The following is a 24366-nucleotide window of genomic DNA, read 5'->3' as shown; positions in this document are numbered from 1 at the left end:
GAACACACATGGTGAGACACACCGGTGGGTACCCATGTCCAACATGTGGGAAGAAGTTCAATCGGATGTTATACCTCAAATGGCATCAACAAAAACATACTGGGAAATATCCATATCTCTGTGATACGTGTGGGAAGGGCTGGCCAAGTGCACCTCAACTCAAGTTACACATGATTCAGCATACAGAAGGGCGACCATTCAAGTGTGAAGACTGTGGTGTGTGTTACAAAAGACAGAGCGAATTGATGTCTCACCTTCGAGCTAAGCACCTCAGGCTGCGGCCCTTTGTGTATGAAGTTTGCAGCAAAGCTTTTAGGTTAAATGGTGAACTGAAGAGTCACTTTATGGTGGTCCATTCAGGGGAAAGGCCATATAAATGCTTTAGATGTCACAAGACGTTTAAAAGAAAACATCACCTTCAGGTGCACAAAGAAAAAAAAAACTGTACACGGTCATGAAATTCCTGGTAATATTTTTTAATTAGAAGAAAATCTTTTCCAGTCTTGAAAAAGGTTTGGAATTTATCAAGGGTCCTGTGTGAACTTCACACCTGTGTGAAGTGAGTGGTGCAAATCCGTGTGGGGGTCCCCGGGGGTTCCAGACCCACAGGAACGCACCCAGGGTGCCGGCCCGGTTCCGGCGTGCCGCCCGTGTCCGAAAAAGTTGAGAAATGACTGCGTTACCATGTGGGGGTCCCTCTACTGTACCCTCTACTCTGTACTGCACTGTACTGTCATTGTACTGTACTGGCACACCCGAAATCATCATATTAAGTTAATATGTACGTGTGTGTTTGTGTGTGTGTTAGGTTGCGCACAAGTGGTGATAAACAACTATGCTGTTTTCGTGCTCAGACCCAGGCACCCACACACATAGCTCCGTAAGGGAGTGGTTGCACCACTCAAAAAATGATAATACCGGTAATTACATTTTCCAAAACAAAATATGTAACATAAGTAGCTTTTCTCTGAATGGGTTGCGTGATTGCAGCCTAATGTGTACCGGATGTGACAAAAAGAACAGATCTACAGGCTCACAACATGTTTCAGCGTGACGTGTAGTTGGTGCGTAGATCTGTTCCTTTGTCACGTGACACCAACCTGTGCAGTGCAACCTAACTCTTAGAGCAACACGTGAATTGCCATTCGTCAATGATCAGTTGTGGCAGCGGTCTTGATATCGGAAGGTCGCCAGTTCGAATCCCCAGACCGGCACGTTAAAATTACCACCGCTGAAGTGCCCTTGAGCAAGGCATTGAACCCCAACCATGAAATGTTCTATGAGCAGGGCGTGGCTGTAAACAAGCATCTCGAGCTTAGTCCACTTACCCTGGGTAAACAAAGAACTTTGCTTTGCTTTGCTTAGTTGAACTAGTATGCACAATGCCTGGGGAATTTGGAATGGAATTATACCATTCTAGATTCTATGCTTTATTTTTGCTACACTGCCTGTTTTTGGTCATGTTACATAGGAGTAATTGGGTTCAATATTCTGGAAAAGTTTTGGAAATTCATTGGAAAAGATGTGTGGGAACCCTTAAGTTCTGTAACATAAGCCTACGTGACACCCTTTGTGCTGTATGGTATAAAAACTATACGCGCAAAACATGCTTAAAAATAGCATAAACACTTCAAATCTTGACTTTTTGTTACGTCAACAGTGTGGGTAGTTTATGCCTTTTTAAATGCAGAAATTATTAAATACTAGAGCGGTGCCCATTGGAGCCTGCCCTCTACAGCGGTGCCCGTTGGGCACTGGCCTACTTGGAACGATGCAAGTTGGAAATGAATGCCCCACCCAGATATTATGTCTGTGTCCCTTTTATGCCCATATATGGAGTTCTTTGTCAGTATACCCAAATATGTAGACGTCAGAATGTCAGAGCAAGCCAGCTCCATATATGGACACTGGGCGGGGCCCTGTCCAGAGCCCGTTCACAGGCCTTTTTGGGGTGGTTCTGGACAACCGTGGGTCCGACCGACTCGACACCGGGGACTGCACTCCCTGTGGTGGTGTGGAACGTGTGTGTCGAATTTGAAGTCGGGGCGAACGGTTCTCGAGTTATACGTGGATTACAACAGTACACACACACAGAGACTTGGTGCATTTATAAATAGAAGATGAGAAAGATGTGTCTGTTGTAAGCTAAAATGCACCCGAAATAAATGTAAAATAAAATCTGAATACTTAAAAAGTCTTTCATTTCAAAGTTGCAGATTGCAGTCCACTTTATTGTGACATCCATTCCAGGGTTCTTGTGGTTTTTAATATGAGTTGCATGCAACCTGCATGTCACCCCATTCTCTGCCATCTACTGTCCATAAAACATACATAATATCTGCAGAATTAATATAGAATATCCAATTAATTCCCACCAATGGTCTTTACATGGACTGTGGCTAAGGAGAACAATTGGTATCCATGTGCTGTTGTAAATGTGTTATTCCACCAGAGGGCAATGTTACCAGCTAATCTCCGGCACCGTTAACCCGGTTGATGCCAAATTTTGCACACACACTCCCTGAATGCGATGAACCTCTGTCCCAAATTTTCCAGAAGGGCCTGTTATAGTGCCACCAGGAGGCCGACTTTTGAAAAACACATTTTTTGATATTAGTCCTCCAGATTCTGTCCAAAAATCCCGCGAATCGTTACACACTATTCTATAGTCATGTGTTCAAGACGGATCTGTCCGATATTTCATATTCCATCCTAATTGGCTAACATTGGCTTTCAAAGTTTGCAGGATTGGCCCGTTTTGAACAAAAGCCTCAAATCATGAACGCAGCATGCAATTTACGCGAAATCTTTCACACACTTTAGTAATACATCCCACCCTTTTCACATTGGCCTGTTATAGCGCCACCAACAGGTGGATTTTTGCAAAACACATTTTTGGAACAAAATGCCTCAAATCATCCAATTGCCATCCAAGGCGTAAGAAGAAATGGCACCCTTTTCACATTGGCCTATTATAGCGCCACCAGGAGGCCACAACCTGACCTGGCCTGGTTTTGCATAAAATGCACAACATGCAGTAGCCTAAGATTTATACTCTCGATTCTGACATATGAAAATGTCAAAATCGATACATCTACGAGAGTCTTAAATCTTAGACTAAACATGCAGCATTCTCCAGAAGAACGTTAATATATTTTACACTTACAGTACCAACTTTATTGAGCTATACAGCCTAGCTAATATTCCACCACCTTCTAGCACCTTTGAGAGGCACGCACATGACTGGTCATTAACCACAGCCCACAGGGTACCCTGTGCCTGTGGTCTTAATTGTAAAATAATAATAATAATTGAACTAAAAGGTATAAATGGCAGCCATACAAAAAACAAGCATCGTTGATCGTCCATATAGGCTAAAGTTAGCTAATCAAAAACATAGGCCCGCCTATTTATTTATTGAGGCTAACATTATTAAATGAATGGTTAGGCCCCATGGTTTTTCAAGATCATTATTTATCCACCATTTAGGCTAGTGGAGTAAATTAGTAGGCTACAAATCCATGTATGACAATGTAGCCTAGAAGTGATGAACAGAACAAAGCAAAGGTTGCTCTGGCTAAAACAATGAGAACATCTGACAAGGTCTGTGGTGAATGAGAGAAAATACAAATAATATATAGGCTATAGCCCACATACAAATAACAATAGGCCTAATACTATGAGACAGCCTATGAAAATACCTGTTAAAAGTTATAGGCTTGGTATTAGCCACACAATATACACATGCTTTTAAATTAAGATGCAAAATAGCTAATTCCTTCATTTCTTCAGATGATTTCTGCAAGTGCAATTTCATAATCTTGCAGCTCAGGCAGCATAGCTAGACTATAAACTGTCAATGTAAGCAATGCATCATCTATCCACAGAAAGATTTTTGGCATCCAAGTATTTGCTGATGCAGCTGCTACGATTTGGTGTCTGTGACTGTAGTGCTTAATTGGCCACATCCAAGACTGCCTCTCAAATTTCACTCTTGATCTGTTGTCATTGAAGTTGCATTGAACTCACTCACTCACTCACTCACTCACTCACTCACTCACTCACTCACACACACACAGGAACCTATTTTTTGTTATGGTATGGGAAAAAAGAAGAAAGAAAAAAGTAACATTGACATCTTTAATGGATGGTTATGAAATGTATCCGTTGCAATGCTACCATCTAGTGGTCACTCTGGGTCTGTCTGTATAAAGAATGATTCCGTGCGTACGGCATCACCGCGCCAGAGCGTACAGACGTAAAGAGCGTAAGCAAAGCAGCTGAAGAAAGTCGGGGAGGCGTAGCCTACTTCTGAGGTGGAACACTGGAAATCCTGGCGACGCGAGGTTAGGGAGACTCCATTATTTCTCCTAAAAAAAAAATACTTTTCTATTATGCGTGTTTACACAGTGTTTACTGACAGCGAGGCAGAACTTCTGCTTCGGATCATACTCAAATACAAGAAGATCAAACTGCGGAAGAATGTCGACTGGGAGACCTGCAAATATAGATATGACGATATTTGTGACGAATTTGTGGCACAGTATCCGAGGGAGCCGACAACAACAAACAGGGAGGATTTCCCTCACGTGTTTAACGCCAGAACATCAAAAGCCCAGCTCATCGCCAAGATAAAGAACATCCGAACTAGATACAGGGCAGCGGTGGACGCTGGGCGTAAAAAGAAGAGCCATGGACGTCATGTGTACTTGTTTTTTGAGCTGTGTTCAGAGATCTGGGGTGGCGGGTCGCCTCCTGCCACGCGCCCCCTCGACACCGGTACCGAGACTGGGAGCCTGGAGGACCAGGAGACTCAGACTGGGAGCCTGGTCCAGGAGGAGGATAATAGGATTTATGGGAACCTGGAAGAATCGTCTCCCAGTCCCAGACGTTCATCAACTCCGACCTCCAGCTCGCCCCTTCTAAGAAATGTGTTTACTTACAGCGAGGTAGAACTTCTGCTTCGGATCATACTCAACTACAAGACCACCAAACTGCGAGATAATGTCGACTGGGAGACCTGCCTTTCCAAATATGGCGATATAATAGACGAATTTGTGGCACAGTATCCGAGGGAGCCGACAACAACAAACCGGGAGGATTTCCCTCACGTGTTTAACGCCATAACATCAAAAGCCCAGCTCGTCGCCAAGATAAAGAGCATCCGAAATAGATACAGGGCAGCGGTGGGCTCTGGGCGTAAGAAGGGCCATGGTGGCCATGTGTACTTGTTTTTTGAGCTGTGTTCAGAGATCTGGGGTGGCGGGTCACCTCCTGCCACGCGCCCCCTCGACACCGGTACCGAGACTGGGAGCCTGGAGGTAGTGGAGGACCAGGAGACTCAGACTGGGAGCCTGGAGGTAGTGGAGGACCAGGAGACTCAGACTGGGAGCCTGGAGGTAGTGGAGGACCAGGAGACTCAGACTGGGAGCCTGGAGGACCAGGAGACTCAGACTGGGAGCCTGGTCCAGGAGGAGGATAATGGGATTTATGGGAACCTGGAAGAATCGTCTCCCAGTCCCAGACATTCATCAACTCCGACCTCCAGCTCGCCCCTTGTTCATCTTCCACTCTCCTCTCTGCGCCTCATCGTGCCGCCTCTGCAGCTCGTGTCTGCAGCTTTGCTGGAGATAGTGAAGAAGGGAGCAGTGATGCACTATGGCATGCTGGAGGAGTTTGTTAGCACCGTGCTGGAAACGGTCCCCGACCTGTTGACGTACAGGGAGGGAGCCCAGCTTGTTATGGGCCTGCGTGCACGGGTAACTAAGCATTTATGCAGGTGGCAATAGTCCATTATATGAGTAGGCTACTTACTACTTGCTAAAAAAACAGGAAGAGATGCCTGCCACGAGCGGAAAACTGCCACGCCTAAAGCTGTTTCCACACTTAGGCGTCTAGGCGCGGCAATTTTCTGCTCAGAGCAGTCATCTCTTCCTGGTTTTTAGACAGCTGGTGGATGGCAATGAAGCTCCACCCACGCAGAAGAATGCAGCGGGGGCAATCGTTTCCGGGAATCTGGCCGTCGGGGCATTCTGCCGCGTGGGTGGAGCTTCCTTTCCATCCACCAGCTGTCTAAAAACCAGGAAGAGACGCCTGCCACGAGTGGCTTTCTGCCACGCATGGAAGCCCAAGTGTGCTTACACCCATACTGAGCCGTGGTACATATACGTCACACTAATGCTTAGACCAAAGGTTTGAGACCAGACCAGGTTCTCAATCAAACTTAATTTAAAGGACCCCATAACTCTGTGGAGAGAGGAATTTGACCTGTTTATAATTGTGTCAACAGGTGGTGCTGGAGCTATGCAGAACTGATGAATTACCCAGCCCTCACACCGTCCAGACTCATTTGACCAGAATAAAAACCCACATTACAAAGACCAATAAAGAGGTCCCTGGTGAATTGTACTACAGTAAAGCGTAGTTTACACTTACATTTTACTTAAATCGACCCAGAGGATTTATACTAATTTCTTTCAAATTCACTGATGTGATATTAATTTCTGCTTTGTTTGTTTTTTCAGAGATCAGAGAGTTCTGATTTAGAGGTCAGGACATCGATGACCAACTTCTCTCAGCTTGTTAACTCTCTTGTGGATCATCCAGGCCAAAGAGATGCTTTTTATCAGGTCAGAATGATACATTTAGATATTCAGATACGGTACTAAATAATACTAACAGTAGTACAATGACTGAAATGCTATGCTGCTTTAAATGATGCTAATATTTGTATTATTTGAATCATGTTTGACTAATCCAATAGCAACAGCTAACATTAACTATTTTCTTTGTTATTGTACATTTTCTCACCTCCATGTGTCTTTTTAGTCCACCTGTCACTTTCTTGCTCTAGGACACTTTGATGGCATAGATGTTGTAGGGATTGAAGCTGTTTTTTAATGTTTTTTTATTTTTATTTTTAATTGTTTTACTTACAGAGTACAGACGATATCTAACCTCTAGCACACCTGTCTGCTTCCACTCATATTATAGCTCTTGCAGAAAAGCTATCTGAGGATGCAACCTAACATTGCATTTGCTTCTTTTGTGGTCAGAATTTGGTCAGAATTTATTGAAACTTGAAAGGATAGCCTCTTAACATTACATACAATACAAATACACAATGTGCGCAGTGCGATACTGTTGTACGATAAACTAGGGCATCCATTTAAGAAAAAAGTTGAAATATGGCCTTTATAAGAGCTCTATTACTCTACTCAATGTGGAATGGAATGTGGACCTTTTCTCTTTGTTCCTCTTTAGAACATTTTCCCAACAGTGTTTGGTCCCAAATATGACTCGGCCCTGGAGGCTCTGATGATGAAATTCCTCTCCAGTCTGCAGAAGCTGTTGCCCGTTCCAAACCTTGAACAGGTAGGTGTGAGGCCTAGTTCACACCTACACAACAAATGTTTGGTCCGTGTGTGATGCCTGATTGCTTTTTGATTGCTGCTCCAATTCATTTTCAATGGGAGTCACATGGTTTGACCAAACATTTTTGTTTGAGGGGGGAGCAATCATTAATCAGCGATCAAACACAAATGTTTGATCAAACCATGTGACTCCCATTGGAAAAGCATTGTGGTGGCCCAAAAAAACGACCAAACATTGCTTGATTGGTGTTTGGTACGTGTGAATGAGGCCTCACTGTGCCAATAAAAACATCTGGGTTTCCGAGGCGACTGTGCCAGTAACCCTACTCACACAAAGGTGTGATAGAAGTAGACTGGATACCGTATAGCTGAAAAAAGACATTGCACGGTCAAAGTAATGATAAAAATGCAAAGCCTGCCTCATGCTTTCAGATCTGATTTAATGTGTTGTGTTCACAGACAGCTGATTGGCTCAGCCTCTCCCCCTCTATCCTGAAGGAGTGTGTGGAGTTCCTGAACCAGCCACAGCCATTGAATACACTTATTCAGCATCATAAACGTCATGGGCATTTGGTCCTTAAAGGTACTACAATTTACAATTTAGGCATTTAGCAGACGCTCTTAATCCAGAGCGACTTACATTAAGCAAGAACAAAAAGCATGGGAATACATCACATATATAAACAGCATTTATCAAGAAACATGCGTAAGCTAAGAACGTAACTAGAACATATCTATATATAATGACACTATACATATATATTATACTATGCTGTACTGTTATTGTGCTGTCTACATGACATGCTATAAGTCTGTTTCAAATGCTATCTAAGTCTAAAAAAGTGCTGTCTAAGGGGGTAGGGTAGTGCTATGGGTCATGGTGGAGTCTGAAAAGGTGGGTTTTCAAACTACGGCGGAAGATCGGGAGTGATGCTGCAGTTCTGATTGCAACGGGAAGTGCGAGTGTGTTGACATCAGGGTTAAGTAAAAAAACGCACCGGTTCAATTTTAATGCACGCGTCGCGTCTCCGTCAACGCAACGCGGGCAGTGGAGCCACCCTTCATTGATTAAAAAGGGAACATTCCCTGACGGAGACGCGACGCTGACGCGCCCGGTGGAGCCCTGGTGTAAGATAGCAAGGCAAGCAAGCATACACCATACACAATAATATATAAGTGTTCATCACTTTCTTTCCACCAAATAATGAATGTACAAAAATCAAATAAATATGAATCCCAAAAAACTAAAGAAAAAACATAACAAACACACAGACACAAAGGTAAACAGAAAAGCAGCTTGACATAACTACAACAGTACAGCATTTTTCAATTTGAGTGCAAGGCAAGGCAGATCTGCTATTTTCAGCATGCACCAAAGCATAAAATCACTTGTCTTTTAGTTATACTGGATCTTATCTCCAGTCCCTCCATAACATTTTCTTCTAGTTTTTCAATTCTCCAGTTCTAGACTAGGCAACACAGAAGGGTAGTGGGGACTTTTATTTTATTTTTATTGTATTTATTTTTGAGTGGTGCAACCACTCCAAGGAACAGCAATGTCCCTATGTCCCAACAGGGGGCAATGTTTAGAGTACCAACAAGGGGCACTTCAGACCGGTCTGATTTTTCCAGCAAGCCTGACACTGAATTTTCATTTAGTTTCACTTCATTATTCAGACTGAAAGCCCTTCCCACTGCAGCCGTTTCTGGGATGAGCGTTGAAGCTTCACCCCCAACCAATAGATGTTTTTAGTTTTACTCATGTTTTTTGGTCCTTCTAATGCTATGGACCAGAGCCAGAACATATTTGTGAGGGTCGCTAGCCACCTAGCCCCTCCTATGGCCAGCTTTGTGTGTTTGTACCACGGAAACTATTTGATTGGATGAGCACCGAATGTGTATGATGATGTGAGCGCCTCTCATTTCACACGAGTGTGAATTTTTTAATTGCCATGGCTTGCAATTCAGGGGCTGAATCTAGGGTATATACATTTCTTATAAATTACATTGTTCAATGTTGAAAATGAGTGGTATTTCCCTTTTAACTGGTTCAATAAAATAAGTTATTTTATAATTTCTATTAACATTATCTTTTGCTTATGAGATGATATCGGTCAAAACATCCATAATCACTGGTCTGGACTGATCCCAAATCAGGATGGATTAGCATCAGACCCAAAAATCTGGCATCGGTCAGGCTGTAATTGTTGGATTTTTCTCAAATTATTCCAGGGTTGTCATCATCTGGTGAAGACTGCATCCTTTCCAGCCTGTCTCACCACTTTCAGAAGGCATCATCTGGTGAAGACTGCATCCTTTCCAGCCTGTCTCATCACTTTCAGAAGGCGAACACTGGCACAAGTAACACACCTGTCAATTCTGGGTCCATGTCTGCCACTGAAGGTTGGCAATGTCCAATTATTGACGACGATTCCACAACAGTTGAGAAATGGCATGAGACCACTTGGAATGTGGTTGGAGGTGAAGAGAGGCATGATTCAAATGAAGCTCCAGATCATTCTGTTGAAGCAGAGCCTCAACATGATCAAAATGATTCTAGTGATATCGAATCAGACAAAGTCAGCTGTGACAAGACCTTCACTTACCTGAAGAGCTTCGACAAACATCAGAAGTCATGTGTTGTCATGAATAAAATAGATAAACAGACAGATCTAAAGAGTTCTGCAGCCTTACCTCACAATCCCTTATCCCAGCCTCTTGAAAAGGACAAGGGGTGTTCACCCACTGAACAAGTGAATCCATTACCTGAGCATTCATTATCTCCTGAGCCATCAGAGGAGCCAATGTATAAAAGAAGCAGCCGTAACAAAAAATGCTCTATATGTAGGGAGAGCTTTACTAGTTGCCATGACTTGACAAAGCATATGAGAGGTCACACCGAACAGAGCTCTTACCCGTGTTCCTGTGGGAAAGACTTTGATCACGATGAAGACTGTGAGCGACACTGTGAAAATGAATGCAGGGCGTCAAATCCACACCCACAAACAAAAACTGACTTTGCACAGGAGAAATCCTCGGGCAGCTCATCTAAAAGGAATCAACGGCGAGCCTTCTCGTCAAGCTCTTCATCCCAAGCCTCGTCAGACCCTGACGAGCCCCAAAGAAAGATGCGGGCGGACTCGGTCCACCCAAATCATTTTGTCATTGCTGCGTGTAATTTCCAGTCCACGGATCAACCCCACAAAAAGCACCTAGAGGAGAATGGAAGGCCCACATTCTCTGCAGACCTCACAGAGGACCACCAAAGAAAGCCTGGTGGAATCATGTGCACCATGTGTGACAAGAACTTTGTGCAAATCTTGGTCCTGAAAAGACACTACTGGCAATCACACAAAGTACCAAGAGGCTCATACCCATGCCCTCTGTGTAAGAGAACCTTCGGGAGGCTGTGTGAACTGGTGCGACATCATCAAAACCAGAAACTGTACCAGTGCTCCTCTTGTATGCTCTGTTTCACAAAGCTTGAGCTGCTGAATAAGCACAAGGAAGTGTGTAACTACATCTGCGAAACGTGCAGGAAGAGCTTCAAGACTTTGGCCCATTTAGATTTGCATCAGAAGAGCCACAGAGAGCCACAACCCTGGATTTGCTCCTATTGTGATAAACAGTTCAACAGAAAAGATGGCCTGAGAGCACACATGGTGATACACACCAGTGGGTACCCATGTCCAACATGTGGGAAGAAGTTCAATCGGATGTTATACCTCAAATGGCATCAACAAAAACACACTGGGAAATATCCATATCTCTGTGATACGTGTGGGAAGGGCTGGCCAAGTGCAGCTCAACTCAAGGTACACATGGTTCAGCATACAGAAGGGCGACCATTCAAGTGTGAAGACTGTGGTGTGTGTTACAAAAGACAGAGCGTTTTGATGTCTCACCATCGAGCTAAGCACCTCAGGCTGCGGCCCTTTGTGTGTGAAGTTTGCGGCAAAGCTTTTACGTTAAATTGTGAACTGAAGAGTCACTTTATGGTGGTCCATACAGGGGAAAGGCCATATAAATGCTTAAGATGTCACAAGACGTTTAAAAGACAATATCACCTTCGGGTGCACAACATGAAAAAAAAATGTTCAGGGTTCCCACATTTTCCAAAACAAAATATGTAACATAAGTAGTTTTTCTCTGAACGGGTTGCGTGATTGCTAGCCTGGCACAGCCAGACTTCATCCGCCCCTATTGCATATGCCTATGCCACACAGTGCAGCGCAGTGGTATATTAGTAACGCGAGGCTATGTGATTGCAGCCTAATGTGTACCGGATGTGACAAAAAGATTTTTGGAAATTCATTGGAAAAGATCGATGTGTGGGAACCCTTAACGTCTGTAACACAAGCCCACGTGACACCCTTTGTGCTGTATGGTATAAAAACTATACGCACAAAACATGCTTAAAAATAGCATAAACACTTCAAATCTTGACTTTTTGTTACGTCAACAGTGTGGGTAGTTTATGCCTTTTTTTTTAATGCAGAAATTATTAAATACTAGAGCGGTGCCCATTGGAGCCTGCCCTCTACAGCGGTGCCCGTTAGGCACTGGCCTACTTGGAACGATGCAAGTTGGAAATGCATGCCCCACCCAGATATTATGTCTGTGTCCCTTTATGCCCATATATGGAGTTCTTTGTCAGGTATGCCCAAATATGGAGTCTATGTAGACGTCAGAATGTCAGAGCAAGCCAGCTCCATATATGGACACTGGGCGGGGCCCTGTCCAGAGCCCGTTCACAGGCCTTTTTGGGGTAGTTCTGGACAACCATGGGTCCGACCGATTCGACACCGGGCACTGCACTCCCTGTGGTGGTGTGGAACGTGTGTGTCGAATTTGAAGTCGGGGCGAACGGTTCTCGAGTTACGTGGATTACAAGAGTACACACACACAGAGACTTGGTGCATTTATAGATAGATGAGAAAGATGTGTCTGTTGTGAGCTAAAATGCACCCAAAATAAATGTAAAATAAAATCTGAATACAAAAAGTCTTGTTTCACAAAGCCTTTCATTTCAAAGTTACAGGAAGCATACACTGTTACATAATAATGAGAATAAGCTATAGAGTCAAACTAAACTCCATGAATATTTGGTCAATTTAAAACAAGGTGCACGGTCTGCTAGATTGCAGTCCACTTTATTGTGACATCCATTCCAGGGTTCATGTGTTTTTTAATATGAGTTGCATGCAACCTGCATATCACCCCATTCTCTGCCATCTACTGTCCATAAAACATACATAATATCTTCAGAATGAATATAGAATATCCAATGAATTCCCACCATAATGCTAGCAATGTAATCCAATGGTCTTTACATGGACTGTGGCTAAGGAGAACAATAGGTATCCATGTGCTGTTGTAAATGTGTTATTCCACCAGAGGGCACTAATGCTCCATGGGAGAAGCTCAAACATTCCTACCCCACCAACACAAACTCTCCATTTTTATATCAAACATCTTTCTTCATCTTTCAAGATTTTCTTCCACAATGTTCAGGAAGTCATATTGTGATTTCCATGAGCCTATGTGATCTATGCAATCACACAGAGGAAAGCACTGGAAATGAATGCATATTGACCTCAGCAGCAGCCATACCTGCTTAGTAACAGAAGAACTGCAGTCTGTTATATGTATCAAAAAGGATCAACATTGTCTCATTTGCCACTGAAGTCATATTTAGTCTCTCTCAGAGTTAAGCATCAAAGCTGTTTCACCTACATCTCAGTACCATATAGGCTGCCTTTTCAAGTCTAGCTGTTTGGGATTTTTCCATTTACTGTAGATTGCTACCGTAATTGAGAAACAGTGCTGCAGGCATGCTGATGGAGGGTGACAGGCAGCAATGTGGCTTTTTATTTTTATTTTTTTGTCGTGGAAATAATGTAGAAAAACAGTACAATTTGGCATTTTCATCAACAAATCATGTGTTTGAACAGCAAATCTGCCCACACTACCCTCACATACAGGAAACCTCCAGTAAATATAATCGTCCGGCAACATACATTCATGAATCCACTTGATCCACTTGCTGACCAGCTGTCAGCATTGAGCAATTTATTTTATATTGGTTTATATGTGGCCCTGCCATTAACATCCTATATAAAGCAAAAATGGCAAACTTTCCTTATGCTTTAAGTAGCATCTGACATGTCAAACTATGGGGTTTTCATGATTCCGAATCCATTCTAAGCATTAGTTTTGCACAAAAAACACTTCTTGGGCTAAAAACGGCCATAGCCGTGATCACAAATGTGATGAGGTCAGCACATTTTGGACACATTTGGGCAAGTGGCTATGGCTGTTTTTAGCCCAAGGAGTGTTTTTTTGTGCAAAACTAATGCTTGGAATGGATTCAAGTTTGATATTTTTGATTGCTCAATTCTGACAGCCGGTCAGCAAGTGGATTCATGAATGTATAATATATAGACAATATTTTAGGCCAATAAAAAAGACAATATACCAAATTTCCCACTCCACAACGGACTATAAGCCTTTGTGGTGTCAGAAGTGGAAGGAGGTAAACTCATCAAAGCTCTCTAACTTCTCTAAGGATATCAATAGTACATTTCATTTCAGTGAATAGAAGTAGAGAGGCTCCCAAAGCATTGCAAGTATATCATGTCATGATTCATAACCGGACATCTGCCGGACATCTGCTTTTTCAGCACTCATTTTAAGCCATTTCCTTATAATTCTTATTTTTTAAGAAACTCTCATTGTTGGCTAACCCTATTGTAGAGTATGTAAATATCTGAAGTTGTCCCTTATGTGTTTCCCTACCTTTGAGACCACACTGCAGAATGTGTGAGATATATTCCTAATATCAGCTGAAGAGCTTTGTTACCCTCCGGCCCGTTCGGGACTCAGCAGACGTTAACACCAATATCTCGTGGTCTCAGGCGAAGGTAGTGCTGCGTTATGTAACCACTTTACACCCATGCAGGAGTTCTTCTCACAGCCCACGAAGCACACTGCCAACTCACAACCACTACTATGCTCATCATGCAGGACTCAACATCCACTGTGCGTGCGTGCGTGCGTGTGTGCGTGGATACAGTGCTGCTGACCAGCTGCAATGATTACTCTCAAATGCAACATGACTGGCAGTGAAGTATTGCAGTTTCAATGCTGAAACGTGCAAAATTGAGTGCAAGGATAACATGATATCAATATAATATGACACTAATCTGTGCCAGGAAAGGGGTATTTGCATAACAAAATAAGCACCTGATGCAGTACTTTGTTTATACTAAAGTAAATACCAAATAGTGAAATGTAAAAATACTCCATTACAAGTGATAGTCCTGTTCATGACTATCATATTAGTGGTGAGAGGCGACTGTAATATGTCATCAAACAAATACAACTTATGTGTAAAAAATAAAATAAAATAAAAAGTCTCTGCTCAAACACATACTGTACAGGTATGATTGCATCCTTGTGCTGGGAGAGGTGACCCCTCTATAGGACAACATTAATTGTTGACAGACAGCTGAAAGCTGCAATGCAGTTTTGATTGAATTCAGTCCAAGGATTGCAGCAGCAGCAGCACTGAAAGCGCTCTCAGTCTGTAAAGCCAGTCAGCAGAAATGGCCGTAAGGATCAGTGCACCATGGGAGCTGCATACAGCCAAGAAATAGCCTTTCTCTGATATCAGTACTCACCATTAATAATACTGGGGGACGTTATTTTCGGTGGTTATTTCATTCACTTTAAACCTGGCGTTCCTAGTTTGGGCATGTCATGATAGGTGAAAATATTTAGATAAAAAAAAAATGCAAGACTTTTCATAATTTTCTAATCGATCTACAAGGCTCACAACAAATTGCATATGCATTGTGAGGTTGCTGATCGTTCTCCCCCTTCATCGTATGACAAAGTATACAGTATATGATGTTAAGTATTGAAGATCCTACTTCAGTAGGCCACACAGCAACATAGACTGGTTGCAGATATTTACAACTTACCACCACATATCAAGCAATATTAATTCACAACACACTGCTAGGCTTTCAATTGAATAAAGCAGCACAGAGTGCTGCACTACAAGCTTGTAGATCTATCTATCTATCTATCTATCTATCTATCTATCTATCTATCTATCTATCTATCTATCTATCTATCTATCTTCTATCTACAGGTATCTATAAATGGACCAAGTCCTCTGTCTGTATGTATGTCTACTCGAGAACCGTTAGCCCCACCAACTTCAAATTCGACACGCGCGTTCCACACCACAGCAGGGGGTGCAGTGCCCGGTGTCGAGTCGGTCGGACCCACGGTTGTCCAGAACCTCCCCAAATAGGCCTCTGCCCGGACTCTGGACCAGGCCCCTGCCCAGCGTCCATATATGGAGCTGGCCTGTTCTGACCCCACAACACTCCATTTTTGGACATGCCTTACAAATAACTCCATATATGGGCATAAAAGGGAGACAGACATAATATCTGGGTGGGGCATTAATTTCCAACTTGCATCGTTCCAAGTAGGTCAGTGACCAACGGGCACCGCTGTAGAGGCCCCACTGGCACCGTTCTAGTTTTGGAAAAAATCATGAAAATGTTAGCAAATCTTTGAATATATATATTTTTAAAGTGAACAAATTTTAACTAAAATCTTTGCTTATGGGGGTCCCTGGAACAAGGTTCAAGGTTTCTTTATTTTGTCTCCCGAGGGAGAAATTTGTCTTGGACCCCAAGGACCTGCCCTGCAGCATACAGATACAATACAATACAATACAATACAATACAATACACAATACAACAAAGGCACACAGTGACCCGTACAACATTAAAAAACCACAGTGGTGTAAGGTCTTATATAGAATGATCAGCTGTGGTCTGACGTAATGAAATCACACCCGTGTGAACTGGGTGACCATAGCGACCATGCTCATTTTTTGAGCACAGACAGACAGACAGACAGACAGACACGTAAACTAACAAAGCCAGTCGTAGGAGTGGTTTACACCACTCAAAAACCACACACCACCATACCTAGTGCAAAAGAGGAAGAACATCACCTCAAAACCTTCGACCCCTACCCTGTCTGCCCTCTGCAAGGACTCTGTTAAAGGACCACTTCACCACTTTTCAACTCCTCTTCCTATAATTGGTCCTCACTAATGTTCATGATAAAATACCACACTTTATTTCTACTCAGTCTGTGTCTCATAAGAGGGCTGTTGGCAGGTCAGAAACCCGTCCACCAGTGACATCATCAATGGGGAATCCATGCTAATAGAAACTGCAGGCTTTCTTTTCCTGAAAAGTTGCAATGCGATAATGGAAGCCATCGGTCTCACGATAAAAAAAATCTTAATATATTTTATAACAAATCTTGTTTTAAAAAGAAAATCTGCCTAACGATGATGTCACTGGTGGATGGGTCTCTGAACTGCCCACAGCCCTCCTATGAGACACAGACTGAGTAGAAAAAAATGGTTGTGTTTTATCATGAACATTAGTGAGGACCAATTATATGAAGAGATGTTGAAAAGTGGTGAAGTCGTCCTTTAAGGAGTGTGATTGACAGAGGGACAAAGGAATGCTTGTACCTATTATACTTGCACGCATGGACCTCGTACCTCCTACCCAAGGGGCCAGTGAGGCTATTCAACGTTGAAGCTCTGGGCCCTAGTGGTAGGAGGAGGGACTACAGGCGGACCCGTGTATTCATGACCGGGAAACCCCGTGCAGCTGGGCTTTAACATTGAGCGCTCGGTTGCACTTCCGCATTTGACCACCACATTTTGGTGGTCAAATGCAGTAGACGTTCTGAGACGGTACTTCCGGCAGTCTTCCTTGTGCTTCAAAACGCCACTGAGAAACTTCCACTGACATGAATAGCTGGGGGGGCGGAGCTTCGCACCAGTTCAGTCTCTATCCTTTTATATACTCTATGCTCCTACCTGAAGGCATTAGCCGATACTCAGGGTATAGTACATGGGAGTAACCTGTCCCTGTTCTTAACCTGTCCAATGGTGGCCTGCTCAAAGATGACCAGGGGGGTGATCGGAGGTGTAGACATACCCATGATCTTCCCTGTCATTTTGGCTAATCTAAGGATCTCAGATTTGTATTTTACAGTTAGGTTCCCAAACCAACTGGTGATACCATACAAAATATTTTGAGATGGGGGTCGGTGGCCAAATACATATAATTCTGCGGGTCCTTGACATGAAAAGGTTTGAGAACCACTGACATAGAAACAGGTTTTTCAGAAAACTGTTAGAATGTAAAGAGGATCCTGATGCAGAAGCTCCCTCAACCAGTGTAATGTAATTGGCTTTTGGCAGCGTCAGAACTGTCTTTTTCATTCAGTGGTACCCGCCTTCCCCTTCCTCTCAGCCCTTCATTCAGTGGTACCCGCCTTCCCCTTCCTCTCAGCCCTTCATTGTGCCACGCTTGCTGTAAACGTGACCTACAGTATAAGCGCATCATCACACTTAAGCTTGGGAGGCTTTTCTCCCACAAACATTATTTTCTCAGAGTCCCCCTCGTGAAAATGTTGCAGAGGGAGAGACCATGGGGATAGGAGACTGACTGTGATTCTCACAGGGGTCTGACTATATATATATATATATATATATATATATATATAATTTTTTTCTGGTCAGGTGCTGATCCCGGTTCATAAAACACATAGGCTAGCACAATACCATTAGAGCTCCACCTGGACGCAGCAAAGTTATTTTCTGATATGTCCACTCATGTTTTATTGAGATCGGGACACTTCAGCACAACCTGTGCTGCAGAGTGTGCGTTCATGTGGGAATGATGCCAGCCTGATGTTTCAAAGGGAGAGAGGCAGTATACTGCTGGTGCTGGTCAAAAAGTGTGTGCTGAGTATATGAGTTGGTGCTGCTACTGTAAGTGCAAGTGCCCTTAGACGGCGTGTGCATCTCCCTCACTCCCTGTGTGTGCTGTGGAGATGGAGAGAGAGTTACGTCCTATTCAAACTCCAGTTTTAGGTGATTAGGTGACAACCTTAGTAAAAACAGAGAGATGTGTTGTTGTGAGTCACTTACCACCGTGGCGTGACGTCATGTTGTAGTTTTCGGTGGTCACCTTATCACCTAAAACTGGAGTATGATAGGGCTTTAGAGATAGAGAGAGAAAAACTAGGGGTGCAAGGTCCACTGTGTAAAACAGTGAAATGATCAGATGTTGTGTGCTTGTACATACACTAGAGTGTTATTATAATGTTATTCTTTTTAGTTTTTTAGCAAATAATATAAATAGAAATTAATCAATAGTTACAACCCTAATGCTGCATTCACATGGGATCAGGCAAACCGGAAGTATTTTTTAGTGGACGGGAGCAGGACGGTAAACAGAACAGGACGGCACGGCAGCCAGAACCGGCAACGGTAGACGGCATCAATGTTAAAATATTTAATCTTTCTATCGTTCAGTGCCGTCCAGCAGATTTTGCCGTTTGCCGTCTAGCACTTGCCTGATTCCATGTGAATGCAGCATAAGAGACAGAGAGCCGAGCTGATATCTATCTTCTTCATTGTTGTCAAACATCTACAAATATTGTGGATTCAGCCGAGTTCACTGTGGCTGCCGCCCAGCAAATCAATAGAAAACGCACTTCCCCTTGACCACAAAACCAAAACTGATATCCCCTGACTTTTTGACCTTGCAAACACCTTTACACGACTACTAGAGCTACAAACAAACATCCAGGTCATCCTCAGCAAGAGTGTATGGGCAAGTCCATTCTGATTTCACAGTAAGAGTCTATGGGCAAGTCCTTTGATCCTTTCTGATTTCACAGTAAGAGTCTATGGGCAAGTCCATTCTGATTTCACAGTAAGTGTCTATGCGCAAGTCCTTTCTGATTTCACAGCAAGAGTCTATGGGCAAGTCCTTTCAAATTTCACAGTAAGCAAATTCCCTAATCCTCGTGTTTCGACAGACAGTGGACTAAACATCAATGCACCTCTGGCAAGGGATTTGTTTTGACTGTGCCCATGTGGAATGTAGCCTATAGTGGCTATAGGCCCTATAGCCTATACATACTGGACAGATCAGATCAGTCAGAGCAGATCAGGAACTGATAGGTCCAGCTCTGAGCTTTTGTACTGTTCTCGGGGCTGCAGTGGGCTCAGCAGCAGAGACGTGTTCTGTCTGTTTGGAGGGTTGGTATCGATTGCACTCTCTGGGACAGCAGTGCTTAACCCATTTAGACCTGCCGTCGAAATAAAAAAAAAGTCTTCTGAAAAAAGATATTCTTCAAAAATAGCAGACCTACAGGCTCGTAGCGCGCCACTCGGTGGCGCGCTATGAGCTTGTAGATCTGCTATTTTTCAATAGCTAAAGTATAACATAATGCTTAGTTAAAACACCAAAAGGGGTTCGTTCCCGCCCAGAATGGCTTAAACGTAGAGAGACGGTGCAAAACAGAACACTAGGAGACAGAGAGGGAAGGATGAGGGAATGTACAGTACCAGCAGAGCTCTGCGTTGGTACCTTGCTGTTACTGCAGGGCTTGTCTGGCACAGTGATTTGAGAGCGTGTGTATTTGGGAGTGTTTGCCTGTATGGTATCATCATATAGCCTATATACAAACCCTCTCAGAATCGATGTTTTATGTATTGTATTACCGAATGACGGTTTTAGAGCGTGATTTATGACAAAATCATCATAAAGTACACAAAGGGCTGATTTTTAAGCAAATAAAATGAGTAGCTTTAAATAACTTGTATTTTAGTACTTCAAATGTCAGTAACCCATGTCTTTCTGTGCATGTGAGCTTAAACCCAAATTTGCACCTGCCGTTGCACATTAATGCAGACTGTATGATGAGCACGTACGTTGGGGGGAATTCTGTTCCATCTGGCCATAAGCCAGGGGAAGTACCACATATACTGTCCACCCTGCACCCTCTGCAATGCAGCCATGTCTGGGCTGAGTGGGCTCCACCAGAGGGCCATTTGCATGCAGACCAGGTAATGCGCTGGAGCTCCAGCTGTCAGCGTCCCCACTTGCCATACAGCTGCTCAACATTATTAGCTTCTGTTGCAGCAGGTCTGCTGCGCCTTATGTTCAACATGACAAAGCAGCCAGGGACCAGAGGCTCTGAGCGGGCCCGAGGCTGAAATTACAATACGTTGCACTCGCACCGCAAGTTAGGGCTATAAGAACTGCTGAATTGCAATCTTGACCGTTACAATTTACAAATGACAAAGGGATGGTGTTTTTTCATGCACGGACAGGTGTTTCAGACAGCTTCCTAAATGTTGACAAATATGTCTGGCCTAGCTGAAATCAAGGGGCAAAATATAAAATATATTACAAGAACCTAATGTAGAAAAGCCTGCAGCATGTACAGTATAAGCAAAGCGAATGGTATTTCACTCACAATACTCAGTGACGGCAAACTGCAATATGATTGTTTTGTCATTATTAACACCCGCCAGGCCGGAGCGGCCGGGGGTGGGGATAATGTTTTTGCTCCCATGAGTCCGGACGTCTTTTCCACCATTTTGAAAAACACTTTTTTCCCAAACTCATATACAATATCTCTGCAGTGATGTGATCAGGACGTACGTATCTGTCGGATTTTGGCTACGACAGGCTTTCCACGTTTATGGAAGGGGTAGGACACGCTTTGCACAAAATGCCACAAATCATGAACAGTTTCCGATTGGCGTGAAACTTCGCACGCACACTCCCAGTAGGCCAAGGAAGAACTGGGTGTGCCAGAAACGTTTCTTTCAAGGTTTGCGTGAGGGCCCCATTTGCTACCAATCATGAACGCAGTGTTCCACCTCCAAATCACAATCACAAATGTCTTTATAACAACACAGAACCAAAAGCACTTCCATCCATACAGGGCATGCTGTCTCATGCTAGACAGCTGTTGGTGGGGGGGGTGGGGGGGGGGGGGGGTCTGTGCTCAGAGGAACGCACTTTTCTAGTGGATTGTAAAAACTGTAAAAAGGGAGGCATTCAATATTGCATCTTAAAATTTAATGTGGGAGGATATTTTGGAGAGATTTCGGTGTATGTATCCAAATATCATGGACACAGAAAACGTAAATCTCTTTTTATGTGATTAATTTTAAAGAGCCAAAGAGCTTCCCGGATGGTTTTAATTGAAGAACGTGTTCAGCATATACAGTAGGAGGCACTTCCAGTATATTGAAAGAGTATAAGGTAAGCTAGGCCTACAGTATGGTCATTTATACTTAGCCGTACGACAGAGACTAGACATTAGGCAATAGAGTGACAGACATGTAAACAGTGAGATTAAATCAGCCAATCAATAAAAGTCAGTTTGTGTGGCTGAGAATTCAAATAAGACACAAAAGGGGATTTATTGGGTGGATGTTTGTGCATATGTGCAGCATGAGTCTGCAGAAATATGCTGTATAGATATTATACATATATAATATAATACCAGTGTTGCTGTAGTTGGATTGTATTGCCTGAATGATGAGCAAATAAATACTAGCAGACAGCCTCCCTCACCAGAGGGATGCTGTGTCAGCAATTAAGATGCGCAAGCCCGCTCAGTTGCTCTTACAGGAGGGACATCTACACAGGAAAATCTTGTGTTAATCCAACGCTGTTATCTCAATTTGTACACGATCAGAGTTCAATTCCCACGCTAGATTTAGCTGTGTGTGCACTAATGCACACTGCTCTGCTCACACACACAAACTTGCATTGTGGCTTAAAAACCTACTGTTGGTAGTCCCAGCACAGTGAGCACACAGTCATGATTCTGCACGCACGCATGCACGCACGCAACACACGCAACACACACACACACACACACACACACACACACACACACACACACACACACACACACACACACACACACACACACACACACACACACACACACACACACACACACACTTGTTCTTTATTTGATTCGGCAAATTACAATTAATTTTACAGGGAAACAAATATAACGGGGTTAAGAGTTCATAGACAGTGGACACCTATATGATCCACATGGCACCTTCTCCTCCCCACAGACAAACTGCCTATAACAGCCGAAACAGAGCAGTATTTGACAAGTTGTTTAGCTTTGCACCTTTGTCATGCCAGCTATTGTTAGGCCACTCGTGGTCAGTTTATGTACATGGCCCAGGCTTCCAAATATCAGTATGACGAATCTACATCGATACCCAAGGTTTGTTATGATTCCATGTTCCAAATGGTTGGTACTTAGAATCTTTATCTCCAAAATTAGGACTTCCTTGTGACTGGTGTCAACAAAAACAACATCAGGTGTATTTGGGATGTTAGCAAAGACATCGCATGCACAACTAAACCATCTGGTAACACTCAAACTGCATCTGACACTAGGTGGTAACAATACGGTAGTGGCGAGCAATATACAAATTATATACTATACTATATCATATATAGTATATACATGTATATACTATATAATATACTTGTATGCACTACATCCATTTGTTATGTGTGCAATGGATTCTAGGTGTTGTTCAGAATCATGATGGTTTGTACAGAGTGTGGATGTCAGGGTACCAGATTGACAGATTGTACTTGGTTGGTAATACTTGCAGTCTAGCTTTTATTTGATGGTGAATTTTAAAACATCCTCCCCAATAGCAGCATTTTTGCACATCGAATGGGAAACAGAGTGATCAGCTGAATCAACACAGGCCAACTTTCCCTGCAGTCGAAGTCCACTGTCCACTGTTGTTTGGCTTCAGTCTGTTTCGTACTAAGCAGAAACCCTTCTAGCTGTTTCTACCTGTAGTCTACCTGTACTGGCCAAAATGGTAGAAATCATGTCATATACTAGGGGTGTGCTGAAATATCGATATGGCGATATATATCGATACGTCCTCCCGCGATAAATAATCGATATTGATTATTACAATATCGATTAAAAAAAATAAAATAAAAACTTTTTTTATTTGTATTTTTTCAAACACTATTAATGTAGTGTTTGAGTGGTGCAACCACTATAGACAGCTATGTGTGTGTCCCTCCTTGTGTCCGAGCACGAAAATAGCATTTTTTCAGTTCCAAGTATTTTGTAGTTGCAGATATCGTGATATATCGTTGATGAAATTTCATACAATATATTGATATATCGCAAATATCGCAACATATTGAATATTGTGATATTATCGTTATCGAGGGCCTAATATCGCGATATATATCGTATCATGAGGTACCCATATCGTCCCACCCCTATCATATACGTATCTCTGTTACCCTTATTCATCTTTAGGGACAGCATCTGTCTCTAAAGACGGATAATAGTCACTATATAATGTTGTTCATCTTGACCACAATGCGACAGGAAGCAGACTTGTCAGTAACACACAGGTCCATCTAAAAGGCCAAATTAGTCGAGTCCAAGAGCTAAACCATCATACTCCCCCTCAACACGCACACAGCCAGATTAGGATCCAAAGAGCTGTCATACAAGTCACAGACTATCGCTACGTTAGAGTTAGAGAGCACACAAAACTGTTACACAAGAGAATCTGTTTTACACAAGATCCTGTAAAAACAATCCCAAATTGACCTTAGAGATTTTAATGTGTAAGTTTTGGATTAATGCAGCAGGTTGACATTTTGCACAGGCCTACATTGGACAGGTGATGTACAGTATGTAATGTTAAGCAGCGATGGTGTGCTTTGTTATGTGATGATGATGAACATCATAAGAAAATCTATTAAAGATGGAGTGCCGTGATTTTTGTATTTGTTCCAGTTTTTCATGTTTATGAGGTGACAGTACTTCATTGATGCAATGATGTCTTCCCTTTGTATTTAGGGTTTCTTCCTGGAGGCTGAAACCTTGACAGTCAAACGTGCCAATGAAAAAAACAGTGACATCACAATATCATCCCCTTCCCTAACCCCTCCCCCTTTATCATACAACAACAGCTGTGGCTGCGGCTTCAGTTCAGGTGGATCACCACCAAGGCCCCAGTGAGGCTCTTCAACGTTGAAGCACTGGA

General features: G+C 43.0%; 1 protein-coding gene across 2 annotated transcripts; it reads left to right on the top strand.

Annotated features, from left to right (window-relative positions):
- The first annotated feature begins 4277 nt into the window (after window positions 1-4277).
- Window positions 4278-12369, top strand: LOC306912354 (uncharacterized protein). Of its 2 annotated transcripts, XM_079488507.1 has the most exons (7): window positions 4278-5399; window positions 5439-5759; window positions 6290-6391; window positions 6525-6629; window positions 7264-7374; window positions 7833-7956; window positions 9606-12369. In XM_079488507.1, exons 1-7 carry the CDS (start codon window positions 4395-4397, stop codon window positions 11504-11506), a joined length of 3669 nt encoding a protein of 1222 aa, XP_079344633.1. In that variant the 5' UTR covers window positions 4278-4394; the 3' UTR covers window positions 11507-12369. The 2 variants fall into 2 exon arrangements, with proteins under 2 accessions (XP_079344633.1, XP_079344632.1); XM_079488506.1 differs by having other exon boundaries at window positions 4278-5759.
- Window positions 12370-24366: the final 11997 nt, after the last annotated feature.

Source organism: Electrona antarctica (genome assembly GCF_951216825.1).
Source record: "Electrona antarctica genome assembly, chromosome: 19".
Classification (NCBI taxonomy): Eukaryota; Metazoa; Chordata; class Actinopteri; order Myctophiformes; family Myctophidae; genus Electrona; species Electrona antarctica.
This window is presented reverse-complemented; position numbering and strand designations above follow the sequence as displayed.

What these genes read in the sequence shown, in the direction of transcription:
- LOC306912354 (XM_079488506.1), top strand. Translation starts at nt 4,395, where the DNA reads ATGCGTGTTTACACAGTGTTTACTGACAGCGAGGCAGAACTTCTGCTT. An exon ending in TTATGGGCCTGCGTGCACGG is followed by an intron (nt 5,760 to 6,289) that starts GTAACTAAGCAT and finishes TTGTGTCAACAG; the next exon opens with GTGGTGCTGGAGCTATGCAG. An exon ending in TTACAAAGACCAATAAAGAG is followed by an intron (nt 6,392 to 6,524) that starts GTCCCTGGTGAA and finishes TTGTTTTTTCAG; the next exon opens with AGATCAGAGAGTTCTGATTT.